At 37.9% G+C, this 21098-nt stretch overlaps 2 protein-coding genes across 2 annotated transcripts; one reads left to right on the top strand and one right to left on the bottom strand.

Annotated features, from left to right (window-relative positions):
- Positions 1-5093: 5093 nt before the first annotated feature.
- pde6ga (phosphodiesterase 6G, cGMP-specific, rod, gamma, paralog a) lies at positions 5094-9746 on the top strand. The gene is made up of 4 exons (XM_079836555.1): positions 5094-5146; positions 7632-7830; positions 8807-8847; positions 8924-9746. The coding sequence occupies exons 2-4, from the start codon at positions 7682-7684 to the stop codon at positions 8998-9000; spliced, it is 267 nt and encodes an 88-aa protein (XP_079692681.1). The 5' UTR covers positions 5094-5146; positions 7632-7681; the 3' UTR covers positions 9001-9746.
- Positions 9747-12110: 2364 nt separating this feature from the next.
- On the bottom strand, positions 12111-17922 carry tspan10 (tetraspanin 10). Its single transcript, XM_079823684.1, has 3 exons — positions 17695-17922; positions 15643-16265; positions 12111-13159 (listed from the first exon to the last, which is right to left on the bottom strand). Exons 1-3 carry the CDS (start codon positions 17779-17781, stop codon positions 12829-12831), a joined length of 1041 nt encoding a protein of 346 aa, XP_079679810.1. The 5' UTR covers positions 17782-17922; the 3' UTR covers positions 12111-12828.
- Positions 17923-21098: the final 3176 nt, after the last annotated feature.

Genomic DNA, 21098 nt, shown 5'->3' with positions numbered 1-21098 from the left:
GCTGGATGCTATTACTCTTGCTATTTGTGTTAAGGCTGTAATGTGGCATAGGTGCTATTTTTGTATAGTTTAACTATCATCAGCCTTTTAAAAAATTAAATAATAATAATAATAATATCATGAACATAATGACGGGGTAGAATGGACTGGGCATCATATAAAACAACAACAATGAAAATAAAAATAAAAACATCAATGCATTACAAAAATAAAACCGTAGTAATTCCACAACTTAGACTGATAACATGTAGTGCTAAACCTTACAAGGGGCACCAAGTAAAATCTTGCCTAGGGCAGCAAATTGGTCAGGGCCGGCCCTGGATACAGGCAGCGGAAGAGCCTATTTTACGGAGCTTGCTTCTGCTTTTCAAACGTTTTTACAACAAAAGATGTCGTTAAAACGACATAAGATCTCGTTATTATGAGAAAAGATGTAGTTAAAACAACATAAGATATCGTTATTACGACACAATTGAGTGGAAAAAATAATATTTGTGTGTCAGCAATGCTTCACCGCAAAATTGAACTCGAGGTTTAAAAAAAAAAAAAAAAGTGGTGGGTACAAAAGGACTCATGACGAAATCTGGTGGGTACGCGTCCCCCCCGTCCCCCCCGAAATCGACGCCTATGCTCAACTCGGATTCCTGTCACCTTGGTCTTATTATTCCTCAGATCGCGAGTGCAATCGCTAACAGTATGGAATTTTTATTAATGCCTTCCTTGTCATAAGTTAAGATTGCACAGTGGTTTGTAATGTTGTTTATTTTTGAACGTGTGTAAAATGTGAGGTTTGATGGTTTGATTGTCATGTTAACCATGCTAACCACGAGGAATTAACATGCTAACCATACCTAACTAATGTAAAAACATAGTTTATCAATGGTTGAGAGTACATAATATTTTGGTAGTAGTCTTTTTGTAGTAGTAGTTATTTTTGTATTTCATGGTTAACTTGTTGATTGATAGTGGGCTACTAAAAAATATTGTTCAAATAGTTATTTCATTTTATTTTGGTTTCAAATAAGTTAGAAAAATGGATAAAGAGGTGTTTAGAAATGGAGGTTTAGTGTTATTAATTATAAAAGTGAAAAGTTATGAAAATGTAACTCCAAAAAAATTTATTTAAACTACAGTGTTATACTGACTGTGATACATCTGCATTGCTAATCTAGCCTGGCTGTTAAATGTAATGTTTTATGTCTTTTGGTGTGCACTCAATTTAATGTTATTGTATGTGCTGAAAGAAAGAAAATACACTGCCACTGCAGCTCAGCACGCAGACTACAGCACGAGTCCATGCATATATATTGTGGGCGGCAGTGGCTCAGTGGTTCATGTAGGTTGTCTACAAACCGGAAGGTTGGTGGTTCGATCCCCGGTTCCACCTGACCAAGTGTCGAGGTGTCCATGAGCAAGACACCTAACCCCAGCTGCTCCCGACGAGCTGGATGGCGCCTTGCATGGCTGACACCGCCGTCGGTGTGTGAATGAGTGTATGAATGGGTGAATGTGAGGCAAAATGTAAAGCGCTTTGGATGGCCGTAGGTCTGTTAAAAGCGCTATATAAATGCAGTCCATTTACCATTTATATATATACTGTATATATATATATATATATATATATATATATATATATATATATGTGGGTGCTACAGTTGCTACTTAAAAAAAATCTTTATTGGCATCGATGGTTCCATGAAGTACCTTTAACATCAATGGAAGCTTTCCATTTCACAAAAGGTTCTTTATAGTAGAAAATTAAAATGTTCTTTATACTAAGTAAAATAAATGGTTCTTTTAAAGGGGCTATCTGTAGAATTCAGAAACCCTTGTTATTAGCGACACCGGTGGCCATTAAATGAACTGCAGCAGCAACTTATTGCTCGTGCTCACACTCGTGCACACTTAACTTACAAGAAACTGAACGTGACTCAAAGCCCCGATATACTCACAGCAAAGTTCTTTTTCATTCGTAGCTTGGAAGTAAAAAGTTGGAAATACTTTTGCAACAATATACTGTTAACGAACATCCAGATGCCGTCCACACTGCTGAGAGCGATGTTTCTATTAATATGTTAATATTTGCTGCACGCTTTCCACTCAAAAACAAAATAAAAATCTCGGGAGCGAGCTTAAACCTCACACACTTTTGATTTTCCCGGCAAAAATGTCCTGAGTCCTTCACATAAAAATCAGTCTATAGACTTTCATAGGGCAATAAAAAACATTAACATGAAAAAATACTAATATAATAGCTGCATGAAAATTCAAAAAATGGCAGAGGCTGTTTAGATGAAGTTGTGGAGACGGTGTGAACATGGACTTTACAGTCATCCATCAGCGCGCTTTCTGATTGGGTATTGTTTCGTTTCACGTGATAATCTCTAGTGCGTGTGCACATTTATCCTCGTGTTTCCCCCCACACAGGATTTCTTATCATGAACATGTTAAATATTTACGATTCGAGATCTGAGTAGGTTCAGTCACTCTTAACACACCTCACATCACGATAATCATGACTTAGGTTACCTAGGTTGGATGGAAATGGGTCCAAATTAATAAGGCTAATAAAGACTATTTTGGTTTATCAGCTCCTGTTTCGTAGGCTTCTCTACAGTCGTAGATCGTGACAATATGGCTCTGTCCGCTTCATTATTTTTCTATTTTTAAACTTAATAAAGTAATAGTCATACCTGCCTTGCAAACACTAATTATTTTGTATGTGATGTACCATGATATGAAATTAATCAGTCCCTCCAGAAAAACGCGATTATGCGATCGCATTATTTAATGCATAATCAGCCAAAGTCCGCATATTTATGCAGGGGCCGCATTTTTTCAAATATGCCGCACTTTCGCCGCATAAATTGCCTATTTCCATGTGCAAAATATGCGGGGCTAGCATGATTTCATAATCCCGGCATTTTCATTGCAAAAAAGTTGAAAAATGTTTGTTTACTTCACACAAGAGTTGCCATTTCCCCCTATTGCCATGGGAACGTTTTGAAGTGAAGTAATTACCTGACGCGAACATCATCGAAAAGCTGCAAACCCCGTGGTGAAACCATAGATATTGGTGAAACCATGATGAAGCACGCAAATTCCCATTTGCCAACAAAAATACAGCAAAAGACAGCGCAAAGCAGTTTCCCGGTGTGTTGACCGATTTCAAAACACAGCATCATGAAGCTTCGAAGCGTTATGAATCAGTGAGTCGATTCAGCGGTTTGGATCGCCAAAGTCACGTATTTCAGCAGTTTGACACTCGATCCGAATCATGAATCGACTCGCTGATTCATAACGCTTCAAAGCTTCATGATGCCGTGTTTTGAAATCGGTCATCACTATGTAAGTCGTTATTTAGGGTTTTTTGCGTACAAAAACTATTCTCGGCGCTTCATAAAGTTATTGTAGAACCACTGTAGTGAGATGGACTTTGTAACGATGTCTTTAGTACCTTTTATGGGTCTTGAGAGTGAACAGTGCAGTGCACAGGGCCTTTCTGAACCATTGGATTTCCACTAAAGTTTCTTCATTTGTGTTCCGAAGATGAACGGAGGTCTTACGGGTGTCCAACAACATGAGGCGAAGTCATTAATGACAGAATTTTCATTTTTGGGTGAACTAACCCTTTAATAAGAGATTGCACTTTGTGCATTGGAAGCACTCAAATGTCTGTTTTGTGTAGCTACCTCTGTAAAACAGGAAGTTATTTATTCATTTTTTCAGAAGCTGTAGCATATTCCTTTTGTAAAGCTACAGACCTTGTTTGACTCAATGTTTTGTAAATTTGAGCCATGTGTTTATTAAGGTCTTCTTAAATATTCCCAGCACTTTCTGTGATGTAGTGCTTTTTTCTCTTTTTCATCAAACCGCAGTTTTTGCAAGTTCCCGCAATTTCATCGCATAAAATTGCATAAATATCCCCCATTTTCCATCGCATTTTTTAAGAAAACGTGCCGCATAATCAAGGATTTTTGCTCGCAACAATCACAAAACAAAGCCGTATTTTTCTGGAAGGACTGATTAATGAAATGAATTATATGGTGTGGCACATTGTGATTGATAAACAGACATTACATTGAAATGATCTCTGTACCACAGAAATATGCTATAAAGGCCCGGTTTCACAGACAGGGCTTAGACTAAGCCAGGATTAGGCATTAGTTCAATTAGGACATTTAAGTAGCATTTATAAACGTGTCTTAGAAAAAAACTTTAACGATATGCATCTTGATGCAAAACAATGACACTGACATTTTTAGGACTTTCAGTGAAAACAGCTGAAACATTTTAGCATTTTAGTCTGGTGGGACTAGCTTAAGCCTTTGTCTGTGATACCGGGTGAAAATGTATTTTCTATTATAAATTAGAAGGGAATGATACTGATACTGCCGTTGAGTTAGTGTTGTTGTGTGGTTGCTCAGGTTGGAGATGTTAATCTTTTCTCTGAATGGATGGAGATGTGGAGATTATCTGACAGACTGCTGATCAAACTGAAGCCAGGACTCCCAGCACACACGGGACGTCTGGACAGGTGATTCAAAAAAACTGTTGATTAGTAGAAGATCAGGATCATCACACTGGATGTGTCATGGGTGTGAATATGTGAGATGACAGTTCTGTGTGCATAAACAAAATTGGTGATGTGAATATTTTGATGTGACTCCTCACTCCTGCAGGTCTGTTTTTCCATTTTAAAGTTAAATGTCTTCAATTTCAAATCTTGACAGATATTGTATGCAATATTCTATTTAATTATTTTAATTCACAATTGTTTTCAGTCAAATTGTTACACTGATAGTATATGTAAATCTTTTTTCTTTTTTTTTTTTTCAAAAAATATATCCAACAAATTAGAAAAAGCCAAAACAAATAAAAGTCCCTAATTAAAGTCTAATATTAAAATTGCATGAACGATGGAAAACAAACAGGATTAATCTCATATCTGTGGATGTTACCTCATCGAACCTTTTATGGGTTGATGACAGCCGCAATGTTTTGGAAAGAGGAAGGGCCAACATGTGCAGAAATAATCATCTTATGATGCTCAGAACTATATAAGAGCTGATATGAGCACGTGTGCTGACAGAGAGCCACGTCCTGACCATCTCAACACACACACTAACCGAGAAAAGACCAGCAGGTGAGAACATCTAGAAACACAGCACAACATCTAGAATGGAAAAAAAAGATTTGTAATGTTTTAGTTATGTCAAAAGTTTAAGTTATAGCTAATAGTTATGCTGATATGAACATGATATGTGTTGGCATATATTGATATAAATATATAATAGTGACGATAAAAAATATTTGAATGTTTAAGTCAAACTTCTGAAAGTCGTTGTTGTGGCATTTATTTTAAAGAAAGACAGCATAAGCACAAGTTTGGAAACTGTACTATTTTGATTGTTTTCGAAAGAAGTCTGTTCTGCTCACCAAGGCTGCATTTATTTGATCCAAAATACAGAAAAAACTGTAAAATTGTGAAATATTTTTACCATTTAAAATAACTTTCTTCTATTTGAATATATTTTAAAATGCAATGTATTTCTGTGATTCAAAAATAGAATTACTCCAGTCTTCAGTGTCACATGATCATTCAGAAATCACTCTGATATGATGATTTGATGCTCAAGAATAATTTATGATCATTATCAGTGTCAATTATACAGTTGTGAAAAATGTGAAAAAATTCAGGATTATTTAATGAATAGAAAGTTCAAAAGAACAGCATTTATCTGAAATATAAAGCTTTTGCAACATTATAAATGTCTATACTGTCACTTGATCAATTTAATGCATCTTTGCTGAATAAATGTATTCATTTCTTTAAGTTCTTTCCCCAAAAAAATTATACTTTATACCGACCCAACTTTTGAACAGAAGTACAATGTTACAAAAGCTTTCTATTTCAGATAAATACTGTTCTTTTGAACTTTCTATTCATCAAAGAATCCTAAAACAAATTTTTTGCACAACTGCTTTCAACATTGATAATTATCATAAATGTTTCTTGAGCATCAAATCATCATATCACACTGAAGACTGGAGTAATGATGCTGAAAATACAGCTTTGAATCACAGGAATAAATTACATTTTAAAACATATTCAAATAGAAAACAGTTTATAAATTTAATATTTCATAATATTACAGTTTTTTTAATGTATTTTTAATAACATAAATGCAGCCTTGGTGAGCAGAAAACAATCAAAATAGTACAATTTCCAAACTTTTGACTGATAGTATATATTGTTCTAAAAGATATATATTGTTTCTGTTTGTTTGTTGTTAGTTGAAATGATATAGTTAAGGCCCGTTCACATCAAGGACGATAACTATAGCAGCAAAGCTTTAATATTCGTTGTAATTCGTTTACTCTCAGAACAATTTTACAGCTGATGAACCATACACAGCATAGACAGCAAAACAGAATCCACCTGAGTTTAATGAGCTGAAGCATTTAAAGTGGCAGACAAGTTTGTGTGGATGCTAATATAGTTATTATCGTTATCTTTGTTATCATTTTTGGTCAACCAGTTCCAAAACATCTGCGACCGGTTGTATAAACTATAGTCATCTAATTCTGGTCATAACTTTTTAAAAGTCAGTTACATAAAAAGGTAGATTGGTCTGATTTAAATCCAAAAAGTAACAATGATTAACCATGGTCAATCTTAATGACTATAAACTTAATAACATATTAATGACTATCCCTCCATCCCAATGTGCCTATTATCCACCCTATCTGCCCTAAATAGTATTGAATATTACTTATGTCACTTACTATTTAGATGCAGGCTATGTTTATGCAACTGGCCTCTGCCTGGAGGTTTCTAGTAATCCTGAAGAGCTTGATTAGCTGGTTCACATGTGTTTGATTAGGGTTGGATCTCCGGGAACTGAGTTCGACTGGTGTGAACGATCCTTTGATGAATTATACCCATGACTTCATACATCCACTAGAATTACCAAAACAGTGACTTGAGCAAAAATTACGAAGAAAATAAAACAGATACTGCAGCATTTGAGGTGCAGATCGGCACTTGTTTCTTTTTTTTTTGTATCTAATGCAATGGCATTCAGACATTTTAAGCATGTCTTACATGTCCAGATATGTTTGGTGCCACTCTTTCAACTGCAGCAGAGAAACTATTGGGATGCAAGTGATGACTGGAACTCATTTCCTGTATCACAGCACAGTATGTGCTTCAGCTTATAAAAGGAAGAGTTTGACATCAAGCAAATTCTGCTTATTGTGCACTGACCTTCATCTAATGGGATTAATTGAGAAACCCTCTGGACAGCAGATTAGAGGGGGCTTGATCATAGTAAGGGGGATTAAAGGAACCGCGTTCATTATCACATGCACTGAGTCTGACAGCCGAGGGATTTATGATTATTAATATACAAGAGTCTATTTATTCACCTGCTCAGAACAGGTGACCTATAGGTTCTATTTATAAATGGTTTCCAATTCCCATTTGGATTGTGGAATATGAATCTTTAATCGTCATTAAACTTTAGTGGAAATAATTGTACTTATATATTCTTTCCTTATACACGTTTTGCTTGTTTATTTGCCAATTTTTCAATGCCAAACAACAATCTCTCAACCCTCTCTTACAGATCATCATCAAATCAGTGCACGGTACTCGCCATTAATTTCCATTGTGGTCATGGAGGCCTTAAAGCCTAAAGCGAGCAGCAAGCTTGCCACAGCCACACGTGCCACGGCACCCGGCAGTCCCCGCAAGGGCCCGCCCAAGTTCAAGCAGAGGTCAACGCGGCAGTTCAAGAGCAAACCCCCCAAAAAGGGTGTCATTGGGTACAACCACTTTTACTGCCTTCAGTTTGTTCTTAAAGGGTTAGTTCACCCAAAAATGAAAATTCTGTCATTAATTACTCACCCTCATGTCGTTCGAGACCCGTAAGACCTCCGTTCATATTCGGAACACAAATGAAGATATTTTTGTTGAAAGCTGATGGCTGAGAAAGGCTTCAGATAGGCCTCCATTGGCATTCAGTACACTTATACTCCCAAGACCAATAAAAGGCACTTAAAACATCGTTACAAAGTCCATCTCACCACAGTGACTCTACAATAATCTTACGATGCAACGACAATAGTTTTTGTGCGAAAAAAAATCAAAATAACACCTTTATCCAACTTGTTCTTGTCTTCCGTGTGTGTCTCCACGACGCATGCGCGAGAATATGACGCAGATCCGGCGTTCGGACAGATGACCCAGAAGAGATTTGTTTACAAGCAGAGGAAGACGCGCGTGTCTAAGCTGTTGAATTCTACATTGATCGTGCTTTAGGTCTCGGCGTAGTGCTCAAAATGGGGCTTAAGTGTGCATTTCATGGATTCCCGAACGCCGGCGCTACGTCATATTCTCGCGCATGCGTCGTGGAGGCACACACGGAAGGCAATAACAAGCTGGATAAAGGTGTTATTTTGATTTTTTTTTGCGCACAAAAACTATTGTCGTCGCATCGTAAGATTATTGTAGAGTCACTGTGGTGAGATAGACTTTGTAACGACATTTTAAGTGCCTTTTATCGGTCTTGGGAGTATAAGTGTACTGAATGCCAATGGAGGCCTATCTGAAGCCTTTCTCAGCCATCAGCTTTCAACAAAAATATCTTCATTTGTGTTCTGAAGATGAACGGAGGTCTTACGGGTGTCGAACGACATGAGGGTGAGTAATTAATGACAGAATTTTCATTTTTGGGTGAACTAACCCTTTAAATGCTGCACACTGTATCTGTCTTAATATTATTAATGCTGTTGTTCTCAGATTTGGTGAAGACATTCCTGGAATGGAATGGTTGGGAACTGGTATGTACAATTTTTAAGTCAAAAAAAGTAAGTCCTTTGAGATTATGTGCATTTGTAATCATATCCTCTCTCGCAGACTTTAACGTGATCTGTCCGTGGGAGGCATACAGTCACCTGGAGTTACATGAGCTGACCCAGTACGGCATTATATGAAGTCACTCCCTGTTCCTACATCCCACTGAATCAGCAACCGGTGGATGATCATGACAACATCCTGCACCTTAATACGCCATTTTAATATGTATATTAGCAATATCTTTAGTAGAAGTTTGGTTAGTCGTGTATGGACAGCATTTGTAAGTAACTAACTGGAATTAGTTAATCTACCTCTTCAAACTGGCGTTTTCTGTAGAACTAGATTTCACTCTTGTCGCCAATGCTAATTTCAGATAACTTTTCTTATTTCTCTTTTTTACTTCATTGTTTTACATGCATATTAACAGCAGTTTAGGTACCACTTCTTGCTTTTACTTCCATATCACTCATCATCAATGTACAAAATGTAGCATCAGCTAGATCTTTTTAACGATGGATGTTTACATTTTGTCAAGTTGCAAAATTTGTGTCTTGTACAAAAATGAGTGCTGTGTTTGGGTGCTGTGGGGTCTCGGCATCTGCCCATAGCGCAAGTACTGGGAGCAGCTCTCTGTGAGAGTCCGGCCCAGTTTATTGGCCTTATGATGCTGGAGGAGACCATATGAGAATGAGTCCGACTCATGACACCGGCAGCACAGAAGGGGCTTGGACATCAAATAAAGCTTGATTATTTTCATACTTTTCAACAATCTGAGTAGTTTTTCAACTGCTGGTCACAAACGGAAACATTATGCACAATGCAGTCTGTAACATATGTAGCCAAATGCAAGATGCAGTAAATCAAAACACTTCAGTCACCCTTTAAAATGTTTCAGTGTATCAGCAATTTAATTAACGCAACTAGTGTTTTTTTGGGCAAATACAGCTGAAACACTTTAAATATGCAAACGTAGGTCTACGCAAACATAACAACCAGTATAAACCAGTATCCTTCTCAAGAAGGCGATAGAGTTATTCAAATGTCTGCGCTATAAACAGGATGTGTCGATACTCATGTGTCGATACTCATACTCAAGTTGCTATAAACAACCGGTGAAATAATCGCCAGTGTTACAACACAAGATCCCACCCTCCCTTCAGAGCGTCTCCAAAGCCATGCACGCACACCAGCGCGAAGAGAGCGAGGTAAGATGGAAGTTGCAAATGAAAATCATTTAATATTAGTCAACTGTTTTACGATGGAAATGTTAAAGCTGCACTATGTAACTTTTCCATCCACTAGAGGTCGCCTGTTCAAAACAAAGGCATAGTTTGATGATGCCACGTTTGAGCGCAGAATCTTGGGACATGTGGTCTTCACCTCACAGCCGGTGGAAAAGAGTCAGGATAGGACTAGGAATTATTAACATTACTGTAGTCTGAAGCAGAGCAGGACCGAGTGTTGTGGAGCTGAGCAAGGCCGCAGGAGCGATTGAAGAGCGGGACTGTTATTATGGCATAGTCGCCGGCGGGACTTTTATTATGACACGGTCGCCGGCGCCACTTCCTCTTTTCCAGTCATGAGTATGAGGTAACGCAACTCTGTTTATCGTATTAGATGTATCTGAGTGTGTTGAAAAGGAAGTTATGACGTTCGCTCGGCGGCTGCTATGACACTTGTTCACACAGCAGTGAGAGTAAAGCATTTCTGCTAAATAAAACCGAAAACCGAGGGTAATGCAGATATGACGCAATCGACAGGCGACTCCCTCAAACATCTCGGTTCCTTGGTTAAAATAACAATTTCTTACGATTTACAAATAGTTGGAAATATTTGGGATATTCTAAGTACTCAACTTAGATATATAAACAAAATATATAACACTGGCCTAGTGGTTTTTGGATATTTTACTGCAAAAATCTTACATAGTTCACCTTTAAATGACTGACAGCAATATCCAGTGATGCAAACTGCTCGACTTTAATTTCAAATATGGCCATTTTGGAAGAGAGAGAGATAGAGAGAGAGATGAAAGTTGTGTGTGTGAAATACAACTTTGGGCAGTCAGTAGTTAACGTAATATTACTTTTTGCAGTAACTAGTAGTGTAACTATTTGCTAATAAGATTTCAGTAATAACATTAGCAATTTGGATCAATGGCTTTGTGTCAATATCACCATGCTATCTGGGTATATGATATTATATATATTCAGGATGCTGTAGTTGAAAGGTACTTTTGTAAAATCCAAATAAGCTTTACAGATCTTTGTTAGAAAGTGTCATATAGTCCTGCTGCAGAGAGGCAAGAGGTCTGCAAATGTGGCCAGAGCAATAAACTGCAACCTTTGAGGTCGATATGCGCCCTCGATGAGCACTTCTGCCAAGCCTGCACTGGTGCGGGTTACACAGCAGACTTCTACCCGGCAGTCAAAGCGGCGTTACGTTGTGAAAGTGCGGACTCAGAGAAAGACCGCAAGGGTTTAGGGTGCCATTTGGGACAGGGCCTATGAGGTGCGCTTTGTTTATATAGGATATACAGGGTAGCTCTTCCGGTTTCCCGCTTTGAATAACGAAAACAGATACTGCCTCCAGCTGGTACGGAAAGCCATTTACTCTTACGCAGGCGCAGAACGGACGTGCTTGGTGTGTCAGGGCAACTTTGGACCCAGACGCTGTCAACGTGAGCCAACTCAGCAGTCTGCTTTAGTTGCCACTAGTTGGTCGGCGTAGGTTTGGTGTGTTCTTAGCTTAAGACACCTAAGATAGTGCTACAGAGAGACAGGCGGCTGGTTGTCCTTGTTATGCCAGACCACATGACACCACATGTGCCTCCAGATGTGTTCGAGAACTTGAGCAAGCGCCTTGTTGGAAAAGTGAAGTAACATCTTAAAGCAAGAACTTGCTAATGCTCCTCAGTCCATTAAGATAAAGCGATCATTTTAAATTATAATGTAATGTTAAATGGCAATACTCATTTCGTCCACATAAACTCAAATGAATCATCAGTAGCAATATTGGTATCGGTGATACTGACCTTCATAGTACTTAGTAAAGAAATGCCATTGAACTGATAATTAAAATATACTGTCTTGTTGTTTCTACATTATTTTGAAATTATTGCACTATAAAAAAAATATTTGAGGCTTAGTTATAGAATCATACATGTCAAATTATTTTAAACTCATGTTAAATGTTTTATATTGTACTGTAACAAAGTTAAGGCTCAGGGAAGAAGGAGGCGGGAGGTGGGAACCGGCGAACATTAAACTTTAATTCCAAAATAAACACAAATAACAAAATGAAAGCGCCAGCCCTTCACGGACGACTGCCACACAAACACAAGTCCATGTCTGTTCCTGTCTCATCCTTCACTGTCGTCACTCCACCTTTTATCCTTCCGGAGCTCCTCCGTGAGAGATACGAGGCTAGTGTGGCATGCAGGTCATTAGCACTCGTGCCACCAGCCTCAGTCTGTTCCCACAGCTCTTGGCCTCGCCCTGCTTACCACATGTACAAAATAAACAAGAACTCCCAGCACGTTCACATTTACACTTCATTTGTCAACTTGACTGAAGTTGAACTGATGATGTTCATATATAGAGCAGCTTAGCGGCCCTTATGAATTGCGCTTTAAGACATTATGAAATGTGATATTATACAAAAACCTTGCGTAGGTAGAGGTGTCTGTGTTAGTGTATGTGCATAGAGTATGATTTGGTGATTTAAGCAACTTCACCAACTAAGAATAGGTATTTACTGAAAACATTTACAAACAATGCACCAATAAGAACCTTTATCCAATGTAATGCCTTTTAAGATTTTACATGCTGTCATAAAATTCCTAGACTATTTGTCTCCAGAATAAACTGCTTGACATCTCCAGATGCCAGATGCAATGAATTAATCCAGGCTGGTTCAGAATCCCTATGGCACAATATCCTGTTATTGAAAACATCTGAGTCCATTTATTGCAGTGATTGTAAGTACACATCATGCTGAGCTCTGTTCCACCGTATCTTCTGCAGCAGACGAGCCGTTATGAACAGAGTGAGTATCTGGACCCCCAGCAGAATTATAACTACTGTGACAATCCCTCCACCATTGTGCTCAATCCAGCGGGAGATGCTGCCCAAACAACCACCCAGGAAGATCACGCTCTGGGCGGAGAACTCGTCCAGCTGTTGGGCACCCACTCCACACTGGGTGTTCCACACCGTCCCGTTCTCCAGGGGATCTACACAACATGAAGGAGGCACTCCGCAAGCCTGGATCCCTGGAGCCGAACAGTTGAAATACCTGTGCCAGAAAAATAGATACCGGTGAGACTCACTCAACTGGATTTGCAACAATGCTTTTTGAGTTCAAAGGTAGGTCAAGGGTGAAGTGTCACATCTGCCCCACTTGTGGCACCAAGAATTCATGCAAAAATAAGAAGGCTTACAGTTTTACATTTTGGAAATTGTTAGACATGCATGCCGATTCAAAGCCGTTAGGATGTTGTAAGTAATTGCCTTTTGGATGCTAAGGTGTTCCTAAGACCCTGACCCAAATGGCACACTTCAAATGCACTTACGGTCTTGTGGACTTACAATGGCTGCCGTAGTTAAGCGCCCTCACACTAAAGCAGGCTCCACAGCAGACTTCGCCGACAGTCAAAGCGGCATTACTTCACGAAAGTGAGGACTCTTAGGAAGACTGTGAGTGTTTAGGGTGACATTTGGGAAAGGGCAAAACTTAATGTTAAGTGGTTGCTAAGGGACTCAGACTGTTTTAGTGCTTTTCTGCTTGATTGCTAGAGTGGTCTGGGTGGTTGCTTACAACACTAGGTCGAAAAGGTTTATGCAAAACTTAATGCCATGATGCTAGGGTGTTGCTAGTGCCGAGTTCAGACTGCACGATTTTCAAACTCGTCGGATCACTGCTCTTTTCACACTGCATGACTATCTGTGCTAGCATTCAGTCACTGCTGTGTTCACACTGTGCGATGGATCGGCAACAAGAGGTTTCACATTCCATGACTTTACAAGAGGAAGAATCGGCGACAACTCTGTCCCGTCCGCAAACTACGTTTCACTAGCAAACACACGAGTTGTGACAAGGAAACAACGCGAGATCACGCAAGACTGGAATTATTATTAAAAATATAGACTGAAGAAACTTGCAATGGTTGGGGAGACAATGATAGTGTTCTGCAAAGAGAGTTGGAGGTAAATAAATCCTTTTGCTGCTGGTCAAGCAGATGTTTGTGCTTTGTTTCTGTTTGATATAACTGTAAATATATCTATTAAAACACTGATATTCTGGTCCATAACTCCTCCCTGAACCTCCCGCTGCCCTGTATCTTGCCCTCTCATTGGCTGTAGGCCATCATCAATGTAATTTTCAGTCAGAACGCATTTCACACAGCCATGATTTTGAATCGCAGACAGGTCCAGATATTTAGCATGCTAAATATCTCATGGGCATCAGTGAGTCTCTCAGATCGCGTCTTTGATCATTCACATATATTATTATTACAAAACCTTTTCTGCGAGTCAAAATTGGGGTTAAAATCAGGCAGTGAGAACTCGGCATAGGTAGTCCTAAGGGATTCTAATTTGGATTAGGGTCATTGCTAGATGATTGCTTACTATCCCAGATCAAAATGGTCAATGCAAAACTTGATGTCGTGATGCTAGGGTGTTGCTATGTGGTTGCTAAGAAATTCAGAGTGGATTTAACAAATTTGTTTGCCCATATAATCTTAAGATATTTAGGTTAAGCTTATTTGGCTTGCTGTCTACTGATGAGGGGCTCGGTGAAGCAGTTTCAACTCAAGCTCTGATATACCCCCATAGTGACTAAATGATTATAGGGCAAGGTACCTAAGATAAAGCGGAGTTTGGGGAGGTGGTGGGATGCTGGAACATCTGAGACTGAGGAGAGGTAAGGAGCTGTTTATATACTATGGCTGTTGATTGGAAGATTAGATGGGCTCGCTACTCCCTAAATTACGTTTGGAACTTCACCATTTCTGGGTGGTTGTTTACTATAGGTCAAAATGGTCAATGCAAAACTTAATGCCATGATGCTAGGGTGTTGCTAGATAGTTTGCTAAGGGATTTTAGAATGTTTTTAGTGCATTTTTGAGTGCTTTCTAGATAATTGCTTACTAGTTCAGGTCAAGGGGGTTCATGTAAAACTTGATGTCATTATGCAATTGTGTTGCAATTTAGTTGCTAAGGGATTCGGGCTGTTTTTAGGGCATTGCATGTGGTGGGTGTTTGCTAGGTTGTTGTTTAATAGGCCAAGTCTTTCTGATATTCTGGTCCCTACTTCAAGGTTTATAGGATTTTCTCTGTTTTATCATCCAACAAGCATGAAGTTCCTTAGAAAAGTAAAGGCATACTTCTCTTTAACAAATTGCATGATTTGAGGAAATGTGATCAGAGAATGTATGTAGAAAATAATTCAAACTTCAACTTTAAACTCCCTTCAGTAAAGCTTGACTTTGTCAATAATGGATAATCGTAATTTGGATTGCTAAAGTGATAAAATGAAATATATTGGAAAGCATGAATGGGAAAATTATACGAAAAGTAAGATCAGGAACAACAAGCAAGAGAAAGCCAACTCCAAACTATTGAGTCCAGAACGTATTAAAATTCTGGAGAGGATCTTTATTGCAAATTAGGTTGTATAATCTGTGTATTTAACAAACTTTGGACTACTGCAGTGTTGGAAACTGTAATGATGTCAGCCCCTCTCTTGATTTCCACTTATTTTGCTCATGCACTCACACATTGATTTCCCAGTCTCTGTAGGTATCCGCCCCGCAGCACTGCAGGCCCGTCTGGATCTCATCAGTGATGAACCTCAGGTCCAGGTCGTCCTGGTACCGCACCATGGCGGCCAGCATGCCCGAGCGCAAGACCTCCACGATCTGGCCTTGCAGGCTGTAAACCACGACCGCCACCAGAATCTGCGCCACCACCAGGAGCAGCACGGCGGCCGAGAAGGTCCGAAGAAGGCACATGTTCTCCCGCAGCGCCCCCACGCATCCCGTCAGGCTCAGCAGGGCGAGAACCAAACCGAGAAACGCGAAGAGCAGCATGGGGTCCGTGCCGATACCACTGATCTTCTCCTGAGCGAAGGACTCTTTATTGATCAGGCCCCACAGGCCTACTACTAGTGTGACCAGACCAAGAACGGTGAAGAGCAGGTTGCTCGTGATGAGGAGATACTTCAGAATATAGTCGCTCCAACTGGATGTACTAAAAACACGGGAAGTGAAGACGTTCCATGATGAAACCCTGGTTGACCCTTCATGGCTGGATAAACTCGAGCTGGTCTGACTTCCTGAACTGTCGTGCGTTCCCAGATACACGACAGCTGAGGTGCCTTCTGAATTTTTTCCGTCTCCCTGATGATGGTATAAGAAGTAGAAAGTTCATGAATTTGGTCAATTGAATATACCCTAAGAGCATTGGACCATTTGATTCAGTGCATTATAATAATAATAATAATAATTTTAAGTTATTATTATTAGCTACTATTTCCAAATAATTTAATAAAACACTTGAATATTTTTAGACAGTTTGGACCAAATTTCAGTGCATTAATAATAATAGCAACCTTATTATCACTGTTAATTTTACACAAATTATTATATATTATTAATGCACTGAAGTAAATTTGGCCAAAACTGATCAAAGGTGTTTGATTAAACTATTTGTAAACAATAATCGTCATTATTATTGTTATTGTTGTTGTTTTTGATGTTCAAATCAATTATCAATAATATGAATTATTCTTATAATATATAATCATATTAAGTTATTACAATAATAATGATAGTTAAGTTATTGTTATTATTTATTATTATTGATGGTAATAAATCATTAGCTGCATTTGTTATTATTATTGTAAATAGTAGCAATAATGATAATTTTTAATGCTAATTTTAAGTTATTACATCCAAATAGTTTAATCAAACACTCTTGGTCACTTGAATATTTTTAGACAGTTTGGACCAAATTTCAGTACATTAATAATAATAATAATAATAATAATAATAATAATAATAATAATAATAATAATAATAATAATAGCAAAATAATTATCAATTTTATTTTTACACAAATTATATAATAATAATAATAATAATAATAATAATAATAATAATAATAATTATTATTATTATTATTAATAATGTACTGAAGTAAATTTGGCCAAAACTGACCAAAAGGTGTTTGATTAAACTATTTGGAAATAATAATCGTCATTATTATTATTATTATTATTATTATTATTATTGTTGTTGTTGTTGTTGTTGTTGTTGTTGTTGTTGTTCAAATGAATTATCAATAATATGAATTATTCTTGTAATATATAATCATATTAGTAAGTTATTACAATAATAATGATAGTTAAGTTATTCTTAATATTTATTATTATTGATGGCAATAAATAATTAGCTGCATTTGTTATTATTATTGTAAATAGTATCAATACATATTATAATTTTTATTTATAATTTTAAGTTATTATTATTTATTATTATTATATCCAAATAGTTTAATCAAACATTTTTGCCGCTCTCAGTTTGCCACTAAATGTATTAAGTGTATAAGTGTATTACAGGTAATCCTGCCTTAAACTCGCATCATTGGTTGAACCAGAATTTATGTTAGTTTTCACTCTTTGATTTGCATAATGTCTTTAGTGAATTGGCTGCTAAAACAATGCAGGTGGTGTGTGCTAATAAACAACGCTTAGCAGGCACAAAAGTACAATAAATTGACAAATGTAGCCATTAAAAAAAACTTATAAACAGAAAGGAGCCGCACTACCTTTGGTATTAGAGGTTTGTTCTCTCCATTCTGATTCCTCCGCTCCCAGAAAAAGAAGAATCTTCCAAAAGACGGAAACCACCCCATATCTCCCAATGCCCGGGAGTGGACGTGTTATGTCCTCCAGAGTGCGCAGAGAGGGATGCTGGTCGGCCGAGGGGTATTGAAGACAGAAGGGAGCGGGAGCGAGTGGGCCACGACACAGCATTCCAACATCATGTGAGAGTCACAGTACTGAGGATTAGAGGGTCAGCGTTTGAACCGGCCCTGAGGCTCAACCAGACGGTGTGCAGCTCACATGAACGACTAAAAGCGTTAGCAAGATGGTTCACTGCTCCACGACTCAGCTTATAAAAACCCAATAAAGTTTATGCATGAGTTTATGGTCACAGGGACAGTGTTGTTACTGACTAAAACTATTAAAAATGTCTTTCATTAATTGAAGTAAAGCTGAAATAAAATATAAACATAAAAAAAACTGCAACTAACTAAAATAAATAAGTTGAAGTACTAAAATTACTCAAACTTAAATAAAATTAAAAACTGAAGCTATAACAGTGAAAGCTAGTTCAAATTATTAATAAATGTTAGAATAATATATAAATAATAACAGTTTCCTGCAGTGTTTAGTATCATCATGGCGTTTTTCTTGAAGATTTCTACTTTTGTGGTAGACAAATAAAATCAAATGGTTTTGCAATTATATGAAAATATGATAACTGTCGCGATTCACCAATGAGAGTGCCCCTGATTCCATCCCGGACTATCGTTCAATCAAAGACTACATTACCCATAATCCTTTGCCTGGACTCATCATCACTCATTGTTTACACCTGTGTCTCATTACCCCGTTTATCTGACCCTATATAAGCCTGGTTATCGCTGTCATTCATTGCGAAGTCTTGTTTGTTGTAACACTGCATTTCTCAGCATTCTCCCTGGTTTCTTGTCTCTTGGATTACTTGCCTGTTCTGTGGATTACCCTTTTGCCTGTCTCTCCTGCCTTGTTTGCCTGTTTGGACTGCTTGCCTGTGTTTGACCTTTAGCCTGTTTTTGACTACGATTGTGGATTATCCTTTAATAAAGCTGCGTTTGGATTCTCAGCCTTTGTGTCTCAGAGCAGTTCCGTTACAGAAGACTTCGCCGTGAATGATTGAGATAAACAGGCTTATATAGGGTGAGATAAACGGGGTAATGAGACACAGGTGTAAACAATGAGTGATGATGAGTCCGGGCAAAGGATTATGGGTAATGTAGTCTTTGATTGAATGATAGTCCATGAGGGAATGCCCTCAGGTGGTAATCAGGGGCACTCTCACTTGTGAATCGTGACAACAACATAAATTTTTTTATAATGTTTGTAACAGATGTCTTGCTTAAGATTAGCATAACAATAAATCATGACTGTAAAATAGTATCCATTAGTGACTTTCAGTGAAAATCGCTCTTGAAAAAAGGCAGTAAACTAGCTTTTCACTGAAAAGGGGAACCCTACAGCTACTGAAAAAAACATTAGCAGTCCTCTGGAATTAAACGAAACATATGTATGCATGCATCTCATCATGACTTTTCCTGTGGTTGCTTGTGCAGATGTGCTCGCTGTGAGAAGTTCTCCTGGCTCCTGGATCCTCTCCTGACCTTGGCTTCGGGTCTTCATTTGAAGAGGAGAGCGCAGCACAGTAGGTATTTCAGGAATGAGCAGAGCCGATTTTTCCTTCTCACAGCTCCATCCACGGCCAAATCATCTCACACCACCTGACTCCAAACATATTACTCATACAGACACTGCTGTCTGTGCAAACTCCATAAAACGGCTCCCTTTGCCATGTCTGGAGGTTTACTGATGCTCGTTTTTAAAGTCTTGCATGGGAAATGTGTGCATTGCACTCATCAATCTTACATTTGCGTTATCTAAGTTAATTTTAAAATGCCCATATTTTGTTATTTTAACCCTCTGGTGCTCTTCGTTTTGGGGTTGCATTGGTTGTCTTCCCGGTCATAAGTGACCGGACACCTAAAAATGTAACTTCCTCCACCCCAGTAAAACCAATGCAATTTATTTTTCTTCAATAATATTTTTTCTTTTTAATTTTGTATTTTGAGATGACTTGATGGTATTTTTGAATATTTATGCAATAATGATGGTATATTTTTGCCATTGAAAATTATAAAAAAAAAAAATTTTATAATAGTAATAATTGCAGTATTTCAGGTTAAAATAGAGACTAGGCCTTCCAAATAATATTTTTGAAGGCAGATTAGGGCCTTTTGGAATTATTTAAGGAAGAATGCAACCATAATCACTAGAGGTCTCTATGGAGAGGCTTGGAGATGGATTTGAAAATATATTTAAAAAATCTCAAAGACTCTTTATTATAAAGTTTTAGATTTTTTTTTTGTTGTTGTTAGAAATATAGATTTTTTTCTGTGAATTTGTGTTTTTGCAGATTTCCCATTCATTTCCTATAGTATACATATACCAAAGAGTACAAGTGGGAGTATTTTTTTTTATGACCACTTAGCATGCTCGAATCATGCCCTCAATTTTTTTGTGTGTTTACATACCTAATGCTAGAAAATTCACCAAGTTTCATATTTTTCCGATGAAGCTGTGATTTAAAAAAAATTCAAAATGTTGTTCATAGGCTCAGTTTTTCATAGGTGTGTGTGCATGTGTGTGTGTGTGTGTGTGTGTGTGTGAGTGTGTGTGTGTGAGTGGATGTGTCAATATCACACTCTTGATGTTTGAGAGTGTCACCCCTTCACTGCTGTGTACTTTTTTTCAGCATTGTGGCCGATTTGTAGATTGTACACACAAATATTCGGTGAATTTTTGTGTTTTTGCCGATTTCCCATTCATTTCCTATGGTCGGTCATTTATGACCGAAAACAATGAACGCTTCTTCTTTTTTTTACGACCAATTAGCATGCTAGAATCATGACACCAGTTTTTTGTGTGTTAACATACCTAATGCAAGAAAAGTCACCAAGTTTCATATCATTCCTATGAAGCTGTGATTTTTAACATTTCAAAAGAGAAAATGTTCCGGTCCGAAATGACCGAAGAGAAAATTAGTCCCTAATTTTGTTTTGGAGGGTTTATATGCAACAAAAAAAAAAAATCATAATAGGTATGCATTGGATCACCTTTTTTTCTCACAGAATTTCAAAATTTCAATTCTCGAAATGGTCCAATAAAAGATCCGGTCTCTCTAGTCTAAACCCCTCCTTTCTGAGAGCTTACGCTGCTCTGATTGGTCAGATGACCCAGTGTGTTGTGATTGGTCAGATGGCTCAGTCTGTTGTGATTGTCTAAACATTACTATCCCATTATCAAATCTGAATTTCAGCTCCGCATCTTCCTCAGCATTTGATACACAGTGATATGAACAGTAGCGACCGCG

The sequence above is a fragment of the Gobio gobio genome (genome assembly GCF_949357685.1).
Source record: "Gobio gobio genome assembly, chromosome: 1".
Classification (NCBI taxonomy): Eukaryota; Metazoa; Chordata; class Actinopteri; order Cypriniformes; family Gobionidae; genus Gobio; species Gobio gobio.
The sequence above is the reverse complement of the archived record's forward strand: the minus strand, read 5'-3'. Positions and strand labels throughout refer to the sequence as shown.